At 35.3% G+C, this 22,091-nt stretch overlaps 1 protein-coding gene across 11 annotated transcripts in view; it reads left to right on the top strand.

Moving 5' to 3' along the window:
* The window catches only part of LOC126814921 (peripheral plasma membrane protein CASK), a 416,793-nt gene that overhangs the window by 244,020 nt on the left and 150,682 nt on the right, over nucleotides 1-22,091 (top strand). The window contains exon 1 of one of the 11 annotated variants that reach the window (XM_050540478.2): nucleotides 10,814-11,524. The exons of the other annotated variants lie outside the window; for them this stretch is intronic. Coding sequence (XP_050396435.1) covers nucleotides 11,399-11,524 — 126 coding nt within the window. The 5' untranslated portion in view covers nucleotides 10,814-11,398. Of the gene's footprint in view, nucleotides 1-10,813; nucleotides 11,525-22,091 lie in introns of those variants that run through there. 11 annotated transcript variants of the gene reach the window in all.

Below are 22,091 nucleotides of genomic sequence, written 5' to 3'. Positions count from 1 at the left end.
TCAATAATTCGCTTGCGTGTAGTAAAATATAACAAATAGATAAAAGGTATTGTCATTTTCATTATAATAATACAGACTTTTTGCATGACTGAATTTTAATAACAATATTGGAGAATTTTTGTTTATTTCACTTGTGTAGGTGGTGTAATCAGATTAACTATCTTCCCTGCAGTTGACACAGTAATTTATTGTGACATTTTATTAATTTGTTCAATATATTTACATTGATTTTGTTTTTTTTTAAAAACTGTTCCATAGCAACCAATCTGTTTGTTAAAACAAACACTTTCTCTTGACTCTAGCTATACTCAGTTAACAGTATATTTATTTAATGGACTACTGACTTAACTGGATTTCAAGATTTACAGAACCCATAAATCAACTTGCTTGGTGTTAATCTTAATTCATTAGCTTTAAGGTAATACACACTTGTGGTTATCTATGGGTGGCTGTAGAACCAAATTTTCGTCTGGTTTGTTTTGTTAGTGTGTCGGAAACGTTTTATGAAATCATTTGTTAGATTTTGAATTTCTCAGAGAAGTTGAATCTTTGAAAGGAATGTCATTCCAAATATAGTTCATTTCTGTTCACTTTTTATAGAAGTGTTTTATGAAGTCACCAATCGTCATTTGTGAGATTTTGAATTTCTCAGAGAAGTTAAATCTTTGAAAGGAATATCATTCCAAATATAGTTCAATTCTGTTCACTTTTTATAGAAACGTTTTATGAAGTCACTGATCGTCATTTGTGAGATTTTGAATTCTTCAGAGAAGTTGAATCTCTGAAAAGAATATCATTTCAAAAATTCTGTTCAATTTTTACAACATTCAGCATTTAAACAAGTCAATTGTAACTGTGTGGTTAAGTCTGATGGGTCTCTTTTTGAATATATATTATAAAGTCACTGAAAAACATAATTTAGTTAAGTTGATTATAATATTTTAGACATTTATAGCAATGGTATTATTTATCAATAATTGTCCTGGAATTTATTAGTTTGTGTTTGTTTTTTGTTGGGGGGTTGGATGGCCGAATGGTTAGCGTGTGCGGGCATCATCATAAGGTCATTGAGTCAACTGGCATGGTTTTGATTCCCCAGTTGTACGTGGCAAGGAATAGGGTCGCCTGTCCAACCTCGTGGGTTTTCTCCGGGTCCTCCGGTTTCCTCCCACTGCTAAAGACCCCTACGCGCAAGCGAATTATGTAAATAAAATTAAACCATATGTTAGTCCCGAAATGACCTAGTTTGTGTCGAGTGGACGTTAAACCCCATTTCTCTCTCTGTCTCATTCATAAAAGTGTCATCTTTTATGTATGGTTTAATGGTCGAGAGGGTGACATTAAGTAATATATTGATACTGCACGAGTTGTTTCAATATATTACCCGATGTCTGAAGCCCAAGACTATTAAACAACTTAAAATACAGACACTATCTCACACATGCTTTTCAATAAAACATGTCACATGAGTTCAATATTTCATCTAGTATAAATAATGTACGATTGGCAAGTGTCCGTACCTTATTTGAAATATGGTTTGCCAACATTAAAGGATGACATCACATCTGTATTTTAAAGCTAGTTAATTGTACACGGTGACCAGTCCATTTGCTGATTACACTATTTTGCCTATACCATTTTTTTTTTTAAATTTTGAATTTTGTCTTAATCGTTTGGATTGTTCGTACCTGGTTTTATTTTATTTTACAACTGTTAATTAAATGACTACTGTATAATTTCTAATCACTTTCTATACATTGGATGCATTAATGACAAAAATGTTCATTTGTAAAAAGGCTTGTTTCATAAGTGAACAATATCAGTTTCACAGTGTTATATGAAGGTGTTCGTAGCCTTGGGATATGTTTGTGGAGATTGGATCTAAGAGTATAGAATTAATAAGACAACTTGTAACGTTAGATAATCTGACATCAATATCAGCTCGTCTCCGTGGATAATATGACAAGTTATCATATCATCGTTACATTATGTCAATAATTCAATAGATACAACCCACTCATTGAGACGTGAAATGACTTCGAGCTGTCATGTGTCACTGACATGACGACGTCATGACATGTTATGGAGTGGAAATACATAATTTGTATGATTGGGCTATCAATTTGGATAACATCTTGTTGAATTTGAAGATGATAGTACTCATTATTAAGACATTTTGTTTGCCAAGTTTCCTTGAGTGGAAATGATAAATTGACACTTCTGATTGGCTAGTTTATGTAGTTTTGAAAATATTGTTGGCATGGCGATGTTGACATTGGAGCCAGCTTCTATTTAAAAACACAAATAAATAAATGTTGGTTGCCATGAAAGATTCTTGTTATGTTTTAGACTTCTTTTCCCTTGTCTGTCATTGAGTCAACTAGCGTGGTTTCGATTCCCTGGTTGTACGTGACAAGGAGTAGGGTCACCTGTCCAGCCTCATGGGTTTTCTCCGGACCCTCTGGTTTCCTCCCACTGCTAAATACCCCTACGCGCAAATGAATTATTGAAATAGAGTTGAACCATATGTTAGTCCCAAAATGACCTAGTTTGTGATGAGTGGACGTTTAACCCCATTTCTCTCTCTCCCTCTCAAACACTGCTTCAAACATTTAATATTAGAAAAGCCATGAGGGGGTTGGATGGCTGAATGGTTAGCACTTGCACGCTGTATCATAAGTCAGTCATTGAGTCAACTCGTGTGGTTTCAATTCCCCGGTTGACAAGGAGTAGGGTCGCCTGTCCAATCTTTTGGGTCCTCCGGTTTCCTCCCACTGCTATAAACCCCTACGAGCAAGCGAATTATTGAAATAAAAAAATTGAACAATATGTGAGACTCGAAATGACCTAATTTGTGTCTAGTGGACATTAAACCTCATCTCTCTCTCTCTCTCTCTCTTCTCTCTCTCTCTCTCTCTCTCTCTGTCTCTCTCATTTGTAACCGATATCAGGTATGGTTGATTAGTTAGTTGAAAGATTGCATGAATATTCTCCCACAGCAGTAGACTGGTAAATAGAATACTATGTTAATTACTCAAAACACAAAACTATTTCAAGACTTGTAAATCGTTTTCCTGACAACAATAATGTCTTTTACAGAAATTGTAATGAATATTATGGTGGTAATGGTAGTTATCGTATATGATAGGAAAGATACAAGATATTAAGGCATCAAAACCTGGCTAATTATGTCTTCAACTCATGGGTGAAAATTAGTTTTATCATTTGGAGGAAATATGTTTGTGGCTCAATACCAGGATCTTTCCGGGACATTGGTATTTGATGCTCATTACACACTGTATAGCAACCAAAGTGGCGGCACCGCCAGCGATATACTTAAGAATTCAAAAATTACTTCACAGACTGTGACAAATAAAATCATCACTTTTCCGGTTAATGTATGTAGGTTAATGTATGTAACTTTTTATTCGAAGGCAGCCATATCAAAGCTTCATGGGCCAATTTTCCCCCTTTTAGATCGATGTTAAGATTGAATTATTTCTCTTTATGGGGGGGATCCTTATACATGCGCTCATGTTGTAAATTGAATATTTTGAAAATCCTTGTGCTGCTGCTGCAAACAAGGGTTACGCACATTTGGCAGACTTGTTGTAACATGACTCCTAATTCGCTGATTCATAGTTGATGCCACAGACTACTCTTAAAAATACTTTTAAGGACCCCAATTTCTGTTGGTCGCACAGCTATTTGGATGTACATTTATTGCCCTTCCTGATACAACAAATATATATATAGAGAGAAATGGGGTTTAACGTCCACCGACACAAACTAGGTCATTTCGGGACTAACATATGGTTTAATTTTATTTACATAATTCGCTTGCGCGTAGGGGTCTTTAGCAGTGGGAGGAAACCGGAGAACTGTAAAATAACTGTTGATAGTTTAAATTGGTTGGAAAATAGATGGAAATTCTGGCATATGTCTGTCTTTTCAAAATTTGCTTTGAATTATCATTTCTTGCTGATATGCAGCTGAGCAGAATGGGTAATTTTCATAACCAACACAATGTCCCACTTCCCACAGTGCATTACTGACGGGAAATGGCTTTGTTGCATGATTTTATCTGCAGTACCCTGGAAACCTATTAAGGGATTAATGTGATGTAATAATAATCAAGGTGAGACTTGACTATATATCTGGTTTTGATTACCTGAGTAACGGGATAATCTCCCAGTAATGATTATTAATGATACATCACACACCATGTGGTCGGAGGTAACGTCAATTACGTGCCAAGGTGAAACAAGTTCTAAACCATTTACACCGTCATGTCTATCATATATGTTCATTAGGTCTGTTTGTGGTTTATTTTTATCATCAACATGGGTATATAGACTGCTAAACAATAGTTGAATCGACTCAACAGGAAACAAAACAATCGTTATGTAAGCAACAAGATTAGATTAGAAATTAATTAAATTGCGTAAGTTTGTTTTTAAAAAATTAGATTGTGTGCAAGATTATGAATGAGCTAGAGAAATATTGTATATTGGACCAAGAAATATTGTATTCATTTCTGAGATCGACAACAAGGGATTCGATTGTTTATTTTAATGAATAGACAGAACCAGCCAGTCTGTGGAGGGATAATAGTGAATGGTTTTAATACTGTATCTTGTAATTGTTTACTTTTGTATATGAATTTGATTTTGATGTGCTTGAAGATGTACCGTATAAGTGAAATATGAAATAAGATATTTAAATTAAAGTTTAGACTGTGCCATGGCAATCAGGTATATTTACATTTTGCCCATCAGCCAGTTCATTTCTCAGATTGATAAATTTATCAAGGTATAAAGAAATTGTGAAACTCAGAATTTACCCTCTACCAAATTTCTGAAACTTAGGTGTCCATTTATTTGGCTGTAAATATTGATGGAGTTTACTCTGTCTAGAACATCAGATACCACTTTTAATTAGTTATTGACAGGTCAGTTATGTGTATGTGTTGTTAGTTCAATTGCCTCTTTTTTTAAAGGGTGTTGTCAGATAGCCGAATGGTTAGCGCGTGGGTGTTGTATCATAAGGTCTGTCATTGAGTCTACTGGTGTGGTTTCATTTCCCCGGTTGTATGTGACAAGGAGTATGGTCGCCTGTACAACCTCGTGGGTTTTCTCCAGGCCCTATGGTTACCTCCCACTGCTAAACCATATGTTAGTCCCGAAATGACCTAGTTTGTGTCCAGTGGATGTTAAACTTCAACTCTCTTTGTAATAAAACAATGATAAAACACACGAAAGTGGGCTGGCTAGTGTGTAAAAGTTACTGTAGGGGAATTATTATTACTTATTATTACCATATTTGTCTAGGAATTATATTAGAAACCAATGTAAACTTCAAATGGTCATAACTGAAGCTAAAACTGATAAACTTTTGTTTAGTTTTTGTTAACATTATTTTTGATTGGGTATAATCTTGAAATGAAATGAAATGAAATGGTGTTTAACGTCCTACTCTTCTGCACCGAACTGGGCTAATGAAGACGAGCATACTCCATACAGTGTGCTACGAGGGAAATTTTTCCCGGACAGCGGCACTGTGTCCTGCTCTTATATCAAATTCCAACTGTCAAGGGATCTTTTACATGCACACCAATGTGTACACAGGACTTCAGTTTTTCGTTCCATCCGAATGACTAGACAGCTGTCCTTGTCAGGCCCTCATAATTGTGAAGTTTCTGTTTAAATATTATACTGTACGTTGGGATTGTTATGATATATATGTAATTAATCAATTGAGTGACTTAAAGGGACAATACCACTCTTGCTGGCTTGAAAGCTCCAGAAAATAAATAATATCTCTATCTAAGTACTAGATGTTTAAGTGTCCTACCTGTTGTGTAAATTATCCATTACATCCTATTTTACTTGACAGAGGGTTCGAAAATATTTTTAAATCGAAGTTTCATTTGAAAAGGTTTACGTTAGACGTTTCAAACCATTATGTTGAATCTTTCAAAATTTTTAAATAAGGTGTGTTAAGATGAAATTTGTATCATCAATTAATTGAAATATTCTAAAAAAGTACAATTTGTTGACCAGAATAAAGATTGGGACAAATTATTCAGTTACAACAAGAGTGGTATTGAGCCTTTAATGGATGAGATTTTAAAATTTAAAAGTTTATTAGTAAAGTGAAATATCGACCATGTCTGAAACAAAATGAGATAACGTCTTTGTTACAAGTATACTTATATTCTAATTAGTTTTTAATTAATTAAATTGAGAAATGTTGGGTCGGTAATTAAGTATTCTGTATGCCCATATTTAATTTAGATGTATATTGTCGTCAACGCTTGTCTATCCGGCTACAAATGTCATCCGATTTTGATGAAACTTTGTATTCTTTAGATCGCAAACAAATTCGATTTATTGAATTATTGCCCAAGACTTATGTCAAAAGTAGTTTGTGAAAGAGATTTTGAGTTATTGTCCAGCTTCCGAAAACTTTAGAGTCTACATTTTTCATCCGTTTTGGATAAAGATGGTAAACGACTATAATGCAGTCAAGGCTCCCCGAGGGCCATACTATATACCGGAAAACACCGAAAAACAACTGGAAAACACCATGTTATACTGAATACCGGAAAAACACTAAATACCGGAAAACACGCTAAATACCGGAAACCACCCTATATAGGTAACCCGGAGAAGGGCTATACTATAAACCGGAAACTAACCCTAACCCAGGCACACAGAGGACCAGGCTCCCGGTTACCTATTTAGGGTGCCAGTCTCCGGGTTACCTATTTAGGGTATTTTCCGGTATTTAGTGTGTTTATCGGTTTTTAGTGTTTTTCCGGTGTTTTCCGGTATTCAGTATAAAATGGTGTTTTCCGGTTGTTTTCCAGTGTTTTCCAGTATATAGTATTGCCGGATCCCCGATATCAAAAGAACTTGAAATTCTGAAAATACAAGGCAGCCAATATAAATAAAGAGAATCAAATCTTTATAATAAAAAGAGTTTACATTTAATGTTCTAACTTCTTATTGATTTGAGGTGAGCTTAAACTAATTTGTCACCGGTTTTATGTGAAGTGTAATCGAGTTACGACATCCAGAAAGAAAGATTTAATTTAGATTCACGTCATGTTTTCTTTTACTGTTACATGTTCGTTTCTCATTTAGGAGTGTATCTATATATGGTAAAAATATCCTTATATGGAAAGAAGAGATATCCAATCTTATTAGATTGTGTTGATTTATATTGCTTTTGGGTGTGATCTATATTTATTGGTCCAGGTGACAGAATAGTTGGTAATTTGGATCTTGAATAGTTTCAGAGTTTTTGTAAGTATTGAGGCATGTCATATACAATAGTTTGCCACAGAGGGGGAGGGGTGGCCACGTGGTCTAATGACTGCACTCTGTCATCGATATTATGGGTTTTATCTGCTAAGGAGAAGGGTCTAATGTGGGCACTCTGACATCGATGTTGTGGGGTTTTTCTTATAAGGAAAAGGGTCGCCTGTCTTACCTCATGTATTTTCTCTGAGTTCTTCAGTTTCCTCCCACTACTGAAGAACCTTGCGTGTACGCAATTTATTGCAAAATATATTTTTCATATGTTAGTCTTAAAATAACCCAGTTTGATTTAAGTGGATGATAAAACCAATATCTCTCACTTCCTAACTCCTGATATCAGTTTCTTAAAATATTTGTTGCATAATTATACCTAAGAAATTAAGTGACGCCAGAGGTATGCAATTGGAATTGTTTGCTACCCTTGGAGATTAATATTCTTCGTATTACAAACCATTATCGCCACATCGTGACGTAAAAGGAAGCATTCATCAATTGCTGGGTAAATAAATTTTTAATAGGAAATCTTGATATGGTATAATTTCCTTCTAAAGTGTTGACATTTAAATATTTATCAGACGCTAAACAACTTTATATTTCCCTGTAGATTATTGAGCTTATTGTATGGAAGAAGCACAATAAAACCTGAAGATTTCGTCAGAACATGTGATATAGTCTGGTGGATTAGGATGATCAGAATAAGAAAGCATGTCCTCGTTAATATCCTAATGTCAATGGCAGTGGATGAAAAATTGAAAGGGCAGTATATTATCTAAAAGCAGTTGTTACTGTACGTATTGATCATCTATTGTAATAACAATGGAAATGTAATAGTGAAATGTATTGATCATTTATCATAATAACGATGGGAATATAATAGTGAAATCTAAATATAGTATTTAAATGTATTGATCATTTATCATAATAACGATGCAAATATAATAGTGAAATGTATTGATCATTTATCATAATAACGATGGGAATATAATAGTGAAATGTAAATATAGTATTTAAATGTATTGATCATTTATCATAATAACGATGCAAATATAATAGTGAAATGTAAATATAGTATTTAAATGTATTTGATCATTTATCATAATAACAATGCAAATATAATAGTGAAACGTATTGATCATTTATCATAATAACAATGGGAATATAATAGTGAAATGCATTGATCATTTATCATAACAATGGGAATATAGTAGTGAAATGCATTGATCATTTATCATAACAATGGGAATATAGTAGTGAAATGCATTGATCATTTATCATAACAATGGGAATATAGTAGTGAAAAGTTTTGATCGGTTCACTGATGATGATTTGTCTTTATAACAGTGGAAATTTCGTAGTGAAATGTCTTGATCAGCTTGCTGATGACCATTTTATCATAATGACGATGGAGATACAGTACTGAATGCCTTGATTGGCTTGCTGATGATGATTATTTTAGCATAATAAAGATGGACTTTTTTTAGTGAAATGTTTTGATTTATCAGTGAAATGTCGTGATTTAGTAGAGAAATGTTTTTAAATTAAAAATACATTATGCAAGGACTAAATCTGTCTATTGCCGGTGTTTCTTTAGGCCTGAAATGTTATCTAAATTATTAATTAGACATTAATTAACCTATCCAGACCATAATCAACTCTTGATCCCATCACTAGCCTGCGATTTTAAGTGGATTATGAGCCGATTTACTGCATAACTTTCCTTTACATTTAACGATTAAATGGATAATCGAGACTATGCTGTTTATCGTACTGACTTTAGTAATGATGATCAAGGCTAGGTGGAAAGTTCAATCACTTAGTTCTCGGTTCATAGTTGATCAATTTGAATGAAATTTTCAGCAAATTGCCTTTACATTATCTAGTTTTTAACTATTATATTGAGAACTGTCAACTCGTTACAGTATCTCCAATAATGTATCTTTAATTTTTTCAAAGATTTTATATAATGCTGGTAATTAATTAGGTATTTGTGGCTTTAATCATCTCCTGTCGATCAAAGTGGATAAAAAGTTGAAACTTCTGTGTAATTATCTAACGAATATTGGCGCTGTATTGATTTATTGAAAGATGGAAGTTTATTAGTGAAATATCTTGATGCACTTGCTTACTTTAATTAATTTTCTCCAAAGATTTTGTTTCTAGTTAATAAGTCGAAATGGCATCAGGGTGTAGTACTTGCAGCTTAGGTAAATGAAAAACATAGGTTGATTATAATATTTTAGACATTTGTAGCAATTGCGACTGCTGAGGTATTATTTATCAATAATTGTCCAGGAATTTATTAGTTTGTGTTTGTTTTTTGTTGGGGGGTTGGATGGCCGAATGGTTAGCGCGTGCGGGCATCATCATAAGGTCATTGAGTCAACTGCCGTGATTTCGATTCCCCGGTTGTATGTGACAAGGAGTAGGGTCACCTGTCCAACAACCTCAGGGTTTTCTCCGGGTTCTCAGGTTTCCTCCCACTGCTAAAGACCCCTACACTCAAGCAAATTATTGAAATAAAATTGAACCATATGTTAGTCCTGAAATGACCTGTTTGTGTTGAGTGGACTGGTTTGTGTCGAGTGGACGTTAAACTCCATTTCTCTCTGTCTTATATTTTGTTTTTATCTTAAATGAAAAGTAGCATCCTTGTGCTTGGATTTGCTTATTAGATTATGATAATATTTAGAGTTAAAAAGTGCTTAGGTTTTAATTGTTTAAGTGGCATTTTAGCGCTTATTTGATTCTCTATGATGTTTATGGACCAACTGGTTTTGTCGATCCTTCAGAAAAAAGGGCTTATTATGCTGAGAAGGAAAAATGTCCAATCAGGTTTTGTTGATGATTCAGTAAAAGGGGCTTATGGTTAGGACAAATCTCTAGTCTGGTTTTGTCATTCTGAAAAAGGTGCTTATGCTGAGTTAGAAACATTTCCAGTCTGAATTTGTCAATAATTGTGAAAAATGTCCAGTTGATAAAATTTTAAAGTAAAAGCTCTGATGATCCCAGCTTATTCACGCCTGGTATAGATATAGCAGTGTTATTGACTTGTGAAGTTGACCTGTACGAACATAGTTTTATTTAAAATCCCCTCTCGTGGATGTTGACTTGATCACCTGCTGATTAGATATGTAGGCTAATACTGGGTAGCACTGCCAGACAATAATGTTAATTAATTTGATAATGTAACAATTCTCATATATTTATTAATGTCTGGCTGGCTGGCTCATCAAATGACTAATCTCTAGTGGTTGGTGTATATCATTATTGTGATATTCTCGGTTAATTTTTCATTTAAATTTATCATAGATTTTCTTTAAGATGATATTATTCCAGGATTATTCAGTCGTGTTTCTTATCATGTTTCAGATTGAGTATTTTGTTGTGTAACTGCAAACTTAAATAGTGAAAAATTGTAAACTAAAATAGTGAAAAATTGCAAACTAGAATAGTGAAAAATTGCAAACTAAAATTGTGAACAATTGTAAACTAATTAGTGACAAATTGCAAACTAAAATTGTGAAAAATTGTAAACAGTCATAATAAACATCTTAGTTCAAAGCTTGCCAGTGGCATAGTAATTAACAACAAACTGCAAAAGTGAAAAACTGTCATTGTAACTATAGTGGGAATGATTGCAGTTGTGTCTACAGTGAAAAACTACTGCACACTGGCATACTAATAAACTAAATACTGCAATAGTGAAAAAAGTGTAATTGGGAATAACTGCACTGGCATGCTAATAAACTGCAATAGTGTGAAACTGCAGTTGTGTCTGTAATTGATGTTGCATCTTCAGTGAAATACCGGAAAACGAATAACTTGTATACTACAATAGAAAAAAATTGTAATTGTGTTTACAATGAAAAAAACTTCAGTTGCATCTATTGTAAAAAACAAAAACTGCACACTGTGAAAGTATATAGTGAAAATCAATCTAAATGTTTAGTGTTCTCTACATCAATGAACTCGACTATTGTATCAAACAATCTTTGGTCAGAAATAGTTGAACTATTTTATTGAACTCTTCTGATGTGAAAATTGACTAATATCATTTTGTGTTACTTCAACTTATGTTTAAAACTGTCAACATGTTCCGAGCTCGAAGAGTTTGTAAGAAAATCTACAAGTTTGTGAAGAAGCCTTTTAAAAAGATTCAACGAAATCTGAATCCAAGAAATCGTCTGGCTTATATGAAGGTAAATGTTTTATTTATTTAGAAGCAAAAAAAGTTAAAGCACACAATTAATAAATCCAAAGAGGCACACTATAGCGCTTGATAGATCTCCGGGTCGAAATTATTTCAGTGTACATAGACAAAAGAATCCCTTCCCTTATGGCCGCTAGAATATCTTAGTTCAAAGGAGAGAAAGTGCTGATATTTGGGATCAAGAAATTGACACAAATAAGTCGCAACGCATATAATAATGTAATATGAATGTATATAAACTGATATACATTCAATCCTTTCCGTTTTTACTCCAATTTCAAATCAGTTATGTTCTGCGAAATACGCCAGAAGTCTCACTCGAATGGCAATCTGTAGCGTCTGGTTATTCCAGTCTACACTCATAGTATTTATTGCACAGGCTCTCCAAGTAAGAAAATTTGGCCAAATATATCAAACATGTTTGATTCGGGCGAATCATTCGGCCGAATGACAGTAGACACACTGGCGAATTACGACGACGCCGATTGATTCGGCCAAATGATTTTACTTGTTTGTTCACTACTTTAGCTTGTTTTTTTTTCTCTCCCCAGGTTGTAATAGAATGCACCACTTTAATGACACTTCATTGATACTTGAATAGCTTCATTGACACTTCTGTATAACTTCTATGAACACTTCTTTATAACTTCTATGAACAAAATATAACCTGTGCATTCCTATAGAAGTATGCAATTAGCTTTTGTGAAATTTGTAGGAAGTATTACTTCAATTGAGTTATATTTGAATACCAAAATAAAAAAGTTTCAAATTTACTTCTTGTAAGTTTGATTTTTTTTGTTTCTCAACAAGATTTGAATTGCATCAAGAGTGTAATTTTAGTATAAAATCACATCACATTCAATATCTTTACTAAAAGTTTCTAAAGTCGTCAGGGTTATTTTATTTATTGAAAATTTGTATTTCCTACAATTCTCTACGTATGACAAAAAACTATGCTGACATCTCCACGATAATTTATAGCGTGCAAAAAAACTCTGAATAACATCACGGGAGATCATTAGTATCGTTTCTTGCTCTCTTTACACGATGATTCCTTTGGATGAGAAATTTAATGCCAGACTTGAAAATTGAAGTAATCACTCTGTAACTTGGTGATTGAAGTAATTTAGGGTTGTTAATGCCTTCAGTAACAAATCTTCACCTAAAAATTACGAAAAAAACAGTTGTATAAAACTTGATGTAATAGCAACTGGAAAAAATGTAGGAAATTTTTTTTTTATTCAGCCTCATTATTCCAGAAGTTGTCAAAATAAAATTTATTGTGTATGAAGAATATAATTATCATGCTACCTTGAAATAACATGGACAGATTTTGAACATAAAATCAAATTGTCAATTTTGATCTTATTTGAAAATGTATTTTTTCTGGATAATGTAAGTTCTGCATTCCCTAGTGACATAGTAAGCCAAAATTTAAACTCAAATTAAAGAAAAGGCCAAAACTTTAGCTTAATATATTTAAACCATAATTAAATACACCATCAATGCTTTACTTTTACCTGATCAAACAGGATTAGCTCCTTTAAAATGGGGTTCAGTCTTAGACAGGTGCCACACAAAACTACTAAAGACATCCCTCAAAAGTGCCATTCAACCCATGCCTTAAGAAAAAACAAGTATATGAGCAAACCATATCAACCAGTAAACGACCACTATGTCTTAACAGATATCTTTGCGGCAATACTATATACCGAAAAAAACACCGGAAAACAACCGAAAAACACCATTTTATACTGAATACCGGAAAACACACTAAATACCGGAAAACACACTAAATACTGGAAAATACCGTAAATAGGTAAACCTGGAGACTGGCACCCTAAATAGGTAACCGGTAGCCTGGTCCTCTGTGTGCCTGGGTTAGGGTTAGTTTCCGGTTTATAGTATAGCCCTTCTCCGGGTTACCTATTTAGGGTGCTTTCCGGTATTTAGTGTGTTTTTTGGTATTTAGTGTTTTTCCGGTGTTTTCTGGTATTCAGTATAACATGGTGTTTTCCGGTAGTTTTCCGGTTGTTTTCCCGTTGTTTTTCGGTGTTTTCCGGTATATAGTATAGCCCATATCTTTGAATTATTTTGTCATATCAAAATATAATGGAAATCCATTACTCGATGCACAATTGTTCAAAGAACAAGTGTGTCAAGTTTCATACTTGAATTGGCAAAGAATAACAAGAAGATTACAAAAAACAACAAACATGTCAAGTTTCATGTTGATTATACTTAAATGGGCGAGAGAAAAATAAGATTACAAAAAACATACCCCCCCCCCCCACCCCGGAAAATCAAAAATGACACACACAAAATAAACCAGAAAGACAAAACCATACTGAAATGAAATGGGGTTTAACGTCCTACTGTTATGCTCCGATTGGGTGAATGAAAACGAGTATATACAATACAGTGTGCAATGAGGGAAATTTTGCCCGGGCAGTGGCAGTATGGCCTATTCTTATATCGCATCCCAACTGCCAAGGGATCTTTTACGTGCATGCCAATGTACACACAGCCACAGGACATCATTTTTTTTGTCCCATTCGAATGACTAGACAGCTGTCTTTGTCAGGCATCCCGACAAAAACATACAGAAAATAACACCATGACTCTCAAACATCAACAATAATACATGAATTAAAATGAGAATATAAAAAGTTAAAAAAAAAAACAAAGAAAGGAGGATTCAAACAGTGATGACAATTTAAAGGTCACCGGAAAAGCATCAATAATTTTTTAAATAATGCAAGTAATTATGTCAACATATCCTTTCCATTGGTATAACCTGAACCCGAACGTCAATATTACCTGCAACAGGTAAATTTCAACATTAGTAATTTCCGCCGTTCTCCATGGGTAGTCAGAACTTTCCGTCAATAAGCAATCTGTGACGTCATTTTAGTCCTTCTGCACATAGAAATATAGACTAGAATATGAGCAGAAGGACTAAAATGACGTCACATTTACGGAAAGTTATGACTACCCACGGAGAATGGCGGAAATTGCTAATGTTGAAATTTACCTGTTGCAGATAATATTGACAGTCGGGTTCGTGTTATACTTATGGAAAGGATATGTTGACATAATTACTTGCATTATTTAAAAACATTATGAACCTTTTCCGGTGACCTTTTAACTTTGGATAAAATAATCCAGTCATCTAACACCATGACTCTCAAACATCAACAATAAAACGGGAATAAAAATGAAAACATAAAAATTTAAAAAAAACCCCAAAGAATCAGGTATTCAAACAGTGATGACAATTTAAACTTTGGATAAATAATTCAGTAATGATGCAGTTATGAATTATGAATACTAGAGTTACCTGCCTTTAAACTGATAAAAATCTTATAGAAATATTTGTATGTTATGATGATTTTTGTGATCAACAGCATGAAGTGTTTATTTTATTATTTTTTTTCATTATATGTGAGATAGAGAATTTTGCAATGATAGTGACTGTAGGTAATACCTAAATATGGTTTTGGGGGAAAAGTAGGAAAACTGGACAGTGGGGTATTTAGCACTGTAACTCAGGTATCATTTAATCTTGTGTATTTAGCACTAATTTCTTTCACATTCATTTAATATCAGATCCATGTTTAAAAGGGAGGTAGATGGCCGAATGCTTAGCATGTGCGCGCTGTGTGATAAGGCCTGTCATTGAGTCAACTGGCGGAGTTTCGAATCCCTAGTTGTACGTGACAAGGAGTTGGGTCGCCTGTCCAACCTTGTGGGTTTTCTCTGGGTTCTCCAGTTTCCTCCCACTGCTAAAGATCCCTACGCGCAAGTGAATTATTGAAATAAAATTAAACCATATGTTAGTCCCAAAATGATCTAGTTTGTGTGGAGTGGACGTTAAACCCCATTTCTCTCTCTCTCTGGTGAATAAAAGTTCATGTTAAAACTCATTTCATTTTACGCCACATATCTGCTCTTTAACTAGAAATCCCAGAGATGTATGTAATATAGGGAGAGAGAGAGATAAATGGGGTTTAACGTCCACTCGACACAAACTAGGTCATTTCGGGATGAACATATGGTTGAATTTTATTTTAATAAAGCCCTTGCGCGTAGGGGTTTTTAGCAGTGGGAGGAAACCAGAGGACGCGAAGAAAACCCACAAGGTTGGACAGATGACCCTACTCCTTGTCACGTACAACCCGGTATTCGAAATCATGCCAGTTGACTTAATGACAGGCCTTACAATACAGTGCGCACGTGCTAACCATTCGGCCGTCTACCCCCTCCATGTTATATAGGTAATGGTAATTTTATATGTTTTTGTAGAGTAGAGGTGTATAAAATACAGGAATGTGGATGTTTTGATAAAATAAGTAGCCATATGTTAATTTTAAGTAGACATATGGTAATCCTATACGCCATGTTTGTACAGATTTTATAAAGTTGGAGAGAAAGTCAGAATAACCCCCTGGCGTGTCATCAGTTCCAGATGGTCAAATTATTAGATCATCATTTACCTGAATGCTTACCTTTCAGGTCAGTCATCTAATTAAAGGTGCTCTCTTCCATTACCGGGGATCACGTGGCTAAGTGGGTAAGACGCTGGCTCGCTAACGTGGAGGTTGGGTGTTTGATCCCTGCATTGGCCGAGAAAGTTCATTCAGATTTTCCGGCGTGGTTTCCCCTTGTCAGTGATGCAGGATGGAGGGCCTGACAAGGACAGCTGTCTAGTCGTTCGGATGGGACGAAAAACCGAGGTCCCGTGTACACATTGGTGTGCACGTAAAAAATCCCTTGGCAGTTGGAATTCGATATAAGAGTAGGCTGTAGCACCGCTGCCCGGGCACAATTTCCTTCATAGCACACTGTATGGCGTATGCCCGTCTTCATTAGCCCAGGTTAGGAGCAGAACAGTAGGACATTAAACCCCATTTCATTTCATTTCATTTTCTCTTCCATTACCATTACCAAAAATGTAAAAATACGGGTTATAATGATTTATATTCTAGCACAGCTTTTGCCATCTTGTCATCTGTATCATTTTACACTCTCAAAAATGTTTTAGATGGAACTCAATTTCTAACCTGGTTTCCCATGTCAGTGGTTCAAAATGGATGGTCTGGCAAGGACAAGCATTGAGTCCTTTGGATATTTATCAATGAGTGATATCTCAAAGGTTTCTCCTTATAGACAATAATCTTGCCATGTGGCTTCTTGATGGTTTGTTAATAAAAACACAAAAAAAATGAAGCACTTTCCAGATTCTAAACTTAAAAGTCATGTGACTGGCAGCTAGCCAATAGAATAGAATGATTAAAGAATTGGTGGAATATGAATCTGTGTTTGATTATAAGAGGAGTGTTTTAATTGGTTGATCCCGCTGTTTAATAAGGTGGCTATACTAATGACTGACAGATAATGAAACTGTATCAACATATAGACAAACTTAATTATGGACAAGAATTTTGTCAGAAATTTAAAGGGAGCCACGGTGGCTAAGCCGGTAATCCAAACAGCAGAAATACGGCCTACTCTAATATTGAATTTGAACTGTCGAGGGTTCTTTTATGAGCGCACCAATGTGTACAAGGTACCTTTGTTTTCCGTCCCATCAAAACGACTATACGATATGTGTCCTTTGCCAGGTCCTCCATCCTGCACAACTGACATTGGGGAATCGTGCTGGGCAATTCAGATTAACTTTGTCGGCCAACACCAGGATCGAACACGGGTTCTCCAGGTTAGTGAGCCAACATCCTATTTACTGTTTCCGACGTGGTTTCCCCTTGTCAGTGGTGCAGAACAGAGGGCCTGACAAGGACAGCTGTCTAGTCCTTCGGATGACACGAAAAACTGAGGTCCCGTGTATATATTGGAATGCACGTAAAAGATCCCCTGGCAGTTGGAATTCGATATAAGAGTAGGCGATAGTGCCGCTGTCCGGGCAAAATTTCCCTCATTGCACACTGTATGGCGTATGTCGTCTTCATTAGCCCAGTATAGGAGCAGAACAGTAGGACGTTAAACCCCATTTCATTTCATTTCCTAATCACTGAGCTACAATGACTTCATTCTGAACCAGAAGAAAAACAATTTGTTACAGCAGATCTCCCGTAGTCAAAATCAAGCAACAGCATAGTGATTCTTGGTATGACAAGAAAATCCCATTCACAATTAAGAATTGTTTCGAAAAGATGGGATTGGTGATGTGAAAATCATATACTTACATGACATGGGCAACATATTCTATTCTATTGATGGTACCAAAACTCGTTTAATATTTTTCAGATGGTCATTTATGGATTACCTTTAAAACTTTAGATTTATGGGTTAAATTATAAACTTTGTGTAACTGAATTTTAGATTGATAAATTCTAACTTTATGACATATTAGCGGATAAACGGTGCTGCCTGGGTTGTGCTCTTAACTCTGAAACCAGAAGCGGGAGGCCAACGCCACCTAGTGTTACTTCCTGGTCAGAGCTACCCCTATTCACCTCGGGACAGCCCTAGTGTAGCCAGCAACCCTGAACAGACAGACAAACGGCAGTCCCTTAAATATTAGTACAGATTTGGAATCTTAGATCCATGTTATTCTGCCAACATCGAAAATAAGAACTTTGCTATCTAGAATAAATAAGTAAATTTACCTGTGTGCACCTGTTATTCAATCAAGCAAAGTATATTTCTCTGAGATACTGAAGTTCAGGACGTCCTAAATCGCAGATTGAAAATCGTCTAAATTTCAGTCAACGGCTTCCGATTTCTTTATGGGAGAATTGTCAAAATTGCATAAACGTTTGCTAGTCATGGGGAAAAATGACATTAATGGAACTAACCTCGTACACGTTTCTATTTTATCAGGTACGCTCATGTACTCTGATAGCATTACAATATACTTTATTTACTCCAAACAATAATAATCACAAGCACACGTTGGGCTCTCAAGCATATTACCGGAATTAGAAGATTATTGTCAAATTCAGCCAATCAAGGGGTCAATTTTTGAAACAGAAGTAAGGGAGTTGCCTCCCTTTGTGAAAGTAAAAACAGCATTGGCATATTTCCTCTCGTGCGGGAGAAAGATTGTGAATCTGTGAGTTTCACGCAACAAACAGGTTGGTTGACACCTCTGCCGTCCCCGGTCAGAGCTACCCCTGTACATCAAACCTTAACTGACAAACAGACATACGACAGTCCTTTAAATATTAGTATAGATTTAGAATCTTAGATTCATGGTATTCTGCCAACGTTGAATAAGAACTTTACGATGTAGAATAAATAAGTAAATTTAAATGTGTGCACCTGTTGCTCAATCAAGCAAAGGTTGAAAGGTAAATTTCTCTGAGATACTGAAGTTCAGGACGTCCTAAATTATGGGATATTATGATTAAAGCTACAGTTGTTTAGTCTACGGACGTACAATACATTTTGGATCCTAAAGAATCCTTTTTATATCTATTAAATATTCAGTGTAAAGGTAACTTTAGAACACCTTTGTTTATAGGTAACTTGATCTAAGGACAGGTAAATCACTTTGATCTTAATCAGATTATAACATGCAAAGAGCTTTGTGAATACTCGGGAGGGGGGGGGATGAATGGCCGAATGGTTAGCACATGCACGCTGTATCATACGGTCTGGGGGGGGGAGATGGCCGAATGGTTAGCACGTGCGCGCTGTATTATAAGGTCTGTCATTGAGTCAACTGGTCTTGGTTTCGATTCCCCAACCTCATGGGTTTTCTCTGGGTCCTCCGGTTTCCTCACACAGCTAAAGTCCCCTACGCGCATGTGAATTATTGAAATAAAATTGAACCATGTGTTAGTCCCAAAATGACCTAGTTTGTGTCAAGTGGATGGTAAACCCCATTTCTCTCTCTTTCTCTTGTGAATACTCCGTACAATTCCCTTCTTCATAAGCCCTGTTGGTGCGAAAAGTATGACATTAAACTCCATTCCATTACATTTCTAATTCAAGTATTTAATAGGCATTTAGATTATGCAAGAAATTGATAACTGAAGATCGTGACTGATAACTAAATGAGAAATATGACATTAAACCCCATTTCATTTCATTTCTGTACGATGTTTTGTCCGAATAATCTACACTGCTATGTTAAGCCATCTGTTATCGCTTTCTTGTGATTCCTGTGTTTTTTCCCCTCTAATGTTTGGGTTATCATAACTGCTTTTTTTTGGATATAAATGCTATTTTAGCTCTGGTCAATCCTATTTTAATTTGTTACATAGCATTTCATTCGTTGTTGATTCACAGAATCCAACTTGTGTTGGCGTTTCATAGAGAAAAAGAAACACAAGGAACTATGAAAGAGAAAATGAAATATGTCGATTTTGAAGATGCCTATCAGTATCGTTACATTGCTAAAATAGGTTTGACTCCTTCCTGCACAGTTTATTTTAATTGATATAAGAATCCATATTTTCTACCATCAACTATGGCATTCCAGTTAGATAAATATTCAATGTAAGAAACGTACAAAAGATTATTGAATTTTCATGTGGTTCTTTTAGTATTTATATAATATCAAAAAATATTTATAATTCTAAGCGCAGAAAAATCGATATAAAAGTTTTAGTTGGCATTCATTCTTTTGAAATATTCTCTTTTTTTTTAATATTAAAAAAGCCACCTTAAAGGTAAACATTACTACAGTGTTACCGTTTTAGTACCTTGAAATTTGGGAGCCACGGTGGCTAAGTGGGTAAGATGCTGACTCGCTAGCCTTGAGATCGCCTGTTCAATCCCTGTATTGGTCAAGAAAGTTCATCAGGATTTTTCAATGTGGTTTCCCCTTGTCAGTGATGCAGGATGGAGGGCCTGACAAGGTAACTGTCTAGTCATTGGGATGGGATCAAAGACCAAGGTCCGGTGTACACATTGGCGTGCACAAAAAAGATCCCTGGGCAGTTGGAATTTGATATAAGAGTAGGACATAGTGCTGCTGCCCAGGCGGAATTTCCCTCATAGCACACTGTTTGGCATATGCCCGTCTTCATTAGCCCAGTCGGAGCAGAACAGTAGCACATTAAACCCCATTCCATTTCATTTCATTCACCTGGAAACTTATAACTAGTGCATTGTTCTTAAGATACAACATAGAAATTCAAATAGCAATGAAAGTATAGGACACAGTTTATTTTGAGTGTACCACAAAGGAATTGCAAATTTCATAAAAAAATAATATTAATCAAAATATAAACATATGCACAATTTTTAGTCCAATATTCGATAGTCATCAACCCAAACACAAACTAAATTTAAACCTGTTATTATATTCATCATTGAAACTATTTCGAATTAATTTTTCAAAATATAAACAATATTGGTTCAATATTCGATAGTCAACAACCCAATCACTAAATTTAAACCTGTTATTTTATTTTTTTATACCCACAACCTTCTCTTTAAACATGGGAAGATAAAAGGTATAACTATACCTGTACTCCAAACAAATCATTAAGACAGTGCAGTAGCTAGTCGGTAATTTGTAACTTCAAAAAACAAGTGCAGGTATATATGAGATATCTACCAGTATATACTCTAGTATATAGATATACATCATATATCTTTCTACAGAGACTAAAGGATCTGTTGTAAAACTTCCATCTGTAGAATATTCCTCTGGTATGTTAACATCAGAACTAGAGTAAGGCAACTGGTTTAATAGTTATAATAATTCTCTGGTATGACTAGTAAAGCAACCCGTTTGATGGTTGTTTTTGTTTTTAGAGAGATAATTCAGTTATTAATGGAATTATGTGTAGGATGTTATTTTAAAAGAGATATTTTTTACGATGTGTTGAATTAGCGAAGTATGTACTAGTGTGGATTAAATAGTAGTATGTGATCAGAAACACAGCTTTATATCGTGGATTGAAATATGACATCGTGATGACATCATTCTTAATGGCAATGTTTGAGAGAGAGAGACACACACACACAACTAGGTCATTTCGGGACTAACACATTGTTCAAATTATTTTATTTCAATTCGCTTCTGCGTAGGGGTCTTTAGCAGTGGGAGGAAACCCATGAGGTTGGAGAGGCGACCCTACTCCTTCTCATTTCAACCGTGGAATAGAAAGGCACCGTCAGCATGTACACGCCATATCATAAGGTCTGACATTGAGTCAACTAGTTTGGTTTTGAATCCCTGGTTGTATGTGACAAGGAGTACGGTTGCCTGTCCAACCTCGTGGGTTTTCTCCAGGTCCTCCAGTTTCCTCCCACTGCTCAAGACCTTTACGTGCAAGCAAATTATTGAAATAATAATCTCTCTCTCTAATATTTAGAAATACGTATATTACAAGCAACATTTTGTGAATGGGCTCAGTATTCTAGCATACTCCATTGCTTTGTTTTTGTCACGGTGGCTAAGTGGGTAAGACGCTGGCCTGGAGGTCAGGTGTTCGATCCCTGCATTGGCTGAGAAACTTCATCCCGATTTTCCGGCGTGGTTCCCCCTTGTCTGTGATCCAGGCCGGAGGGCCGGACAAGGACAGCTGTCTAGTCGTTCGGATGCGATGAAAAACTGAGCTTCCATGTACACATTT

The sequence above is a fragment of the Patella vulgata genome, chromosome 1, assembly GCF_932274485.2.
Source record: "Patella vulgata chromosome 1, xgPatVulg1.2, whole genome shotgun sequence".
Classification (NCBI taxonomy): domain Eukaryota; kingdom Metazoa; phylum Mollusca; class Gastropoda; family Patellidae; genus Patella; species Patella vulgata.
The sequence above is the reverse complement of the archived record's forward strand: the minus strand, read 5'-3'. Positions and strand labels throughout refer to the sequence as shown.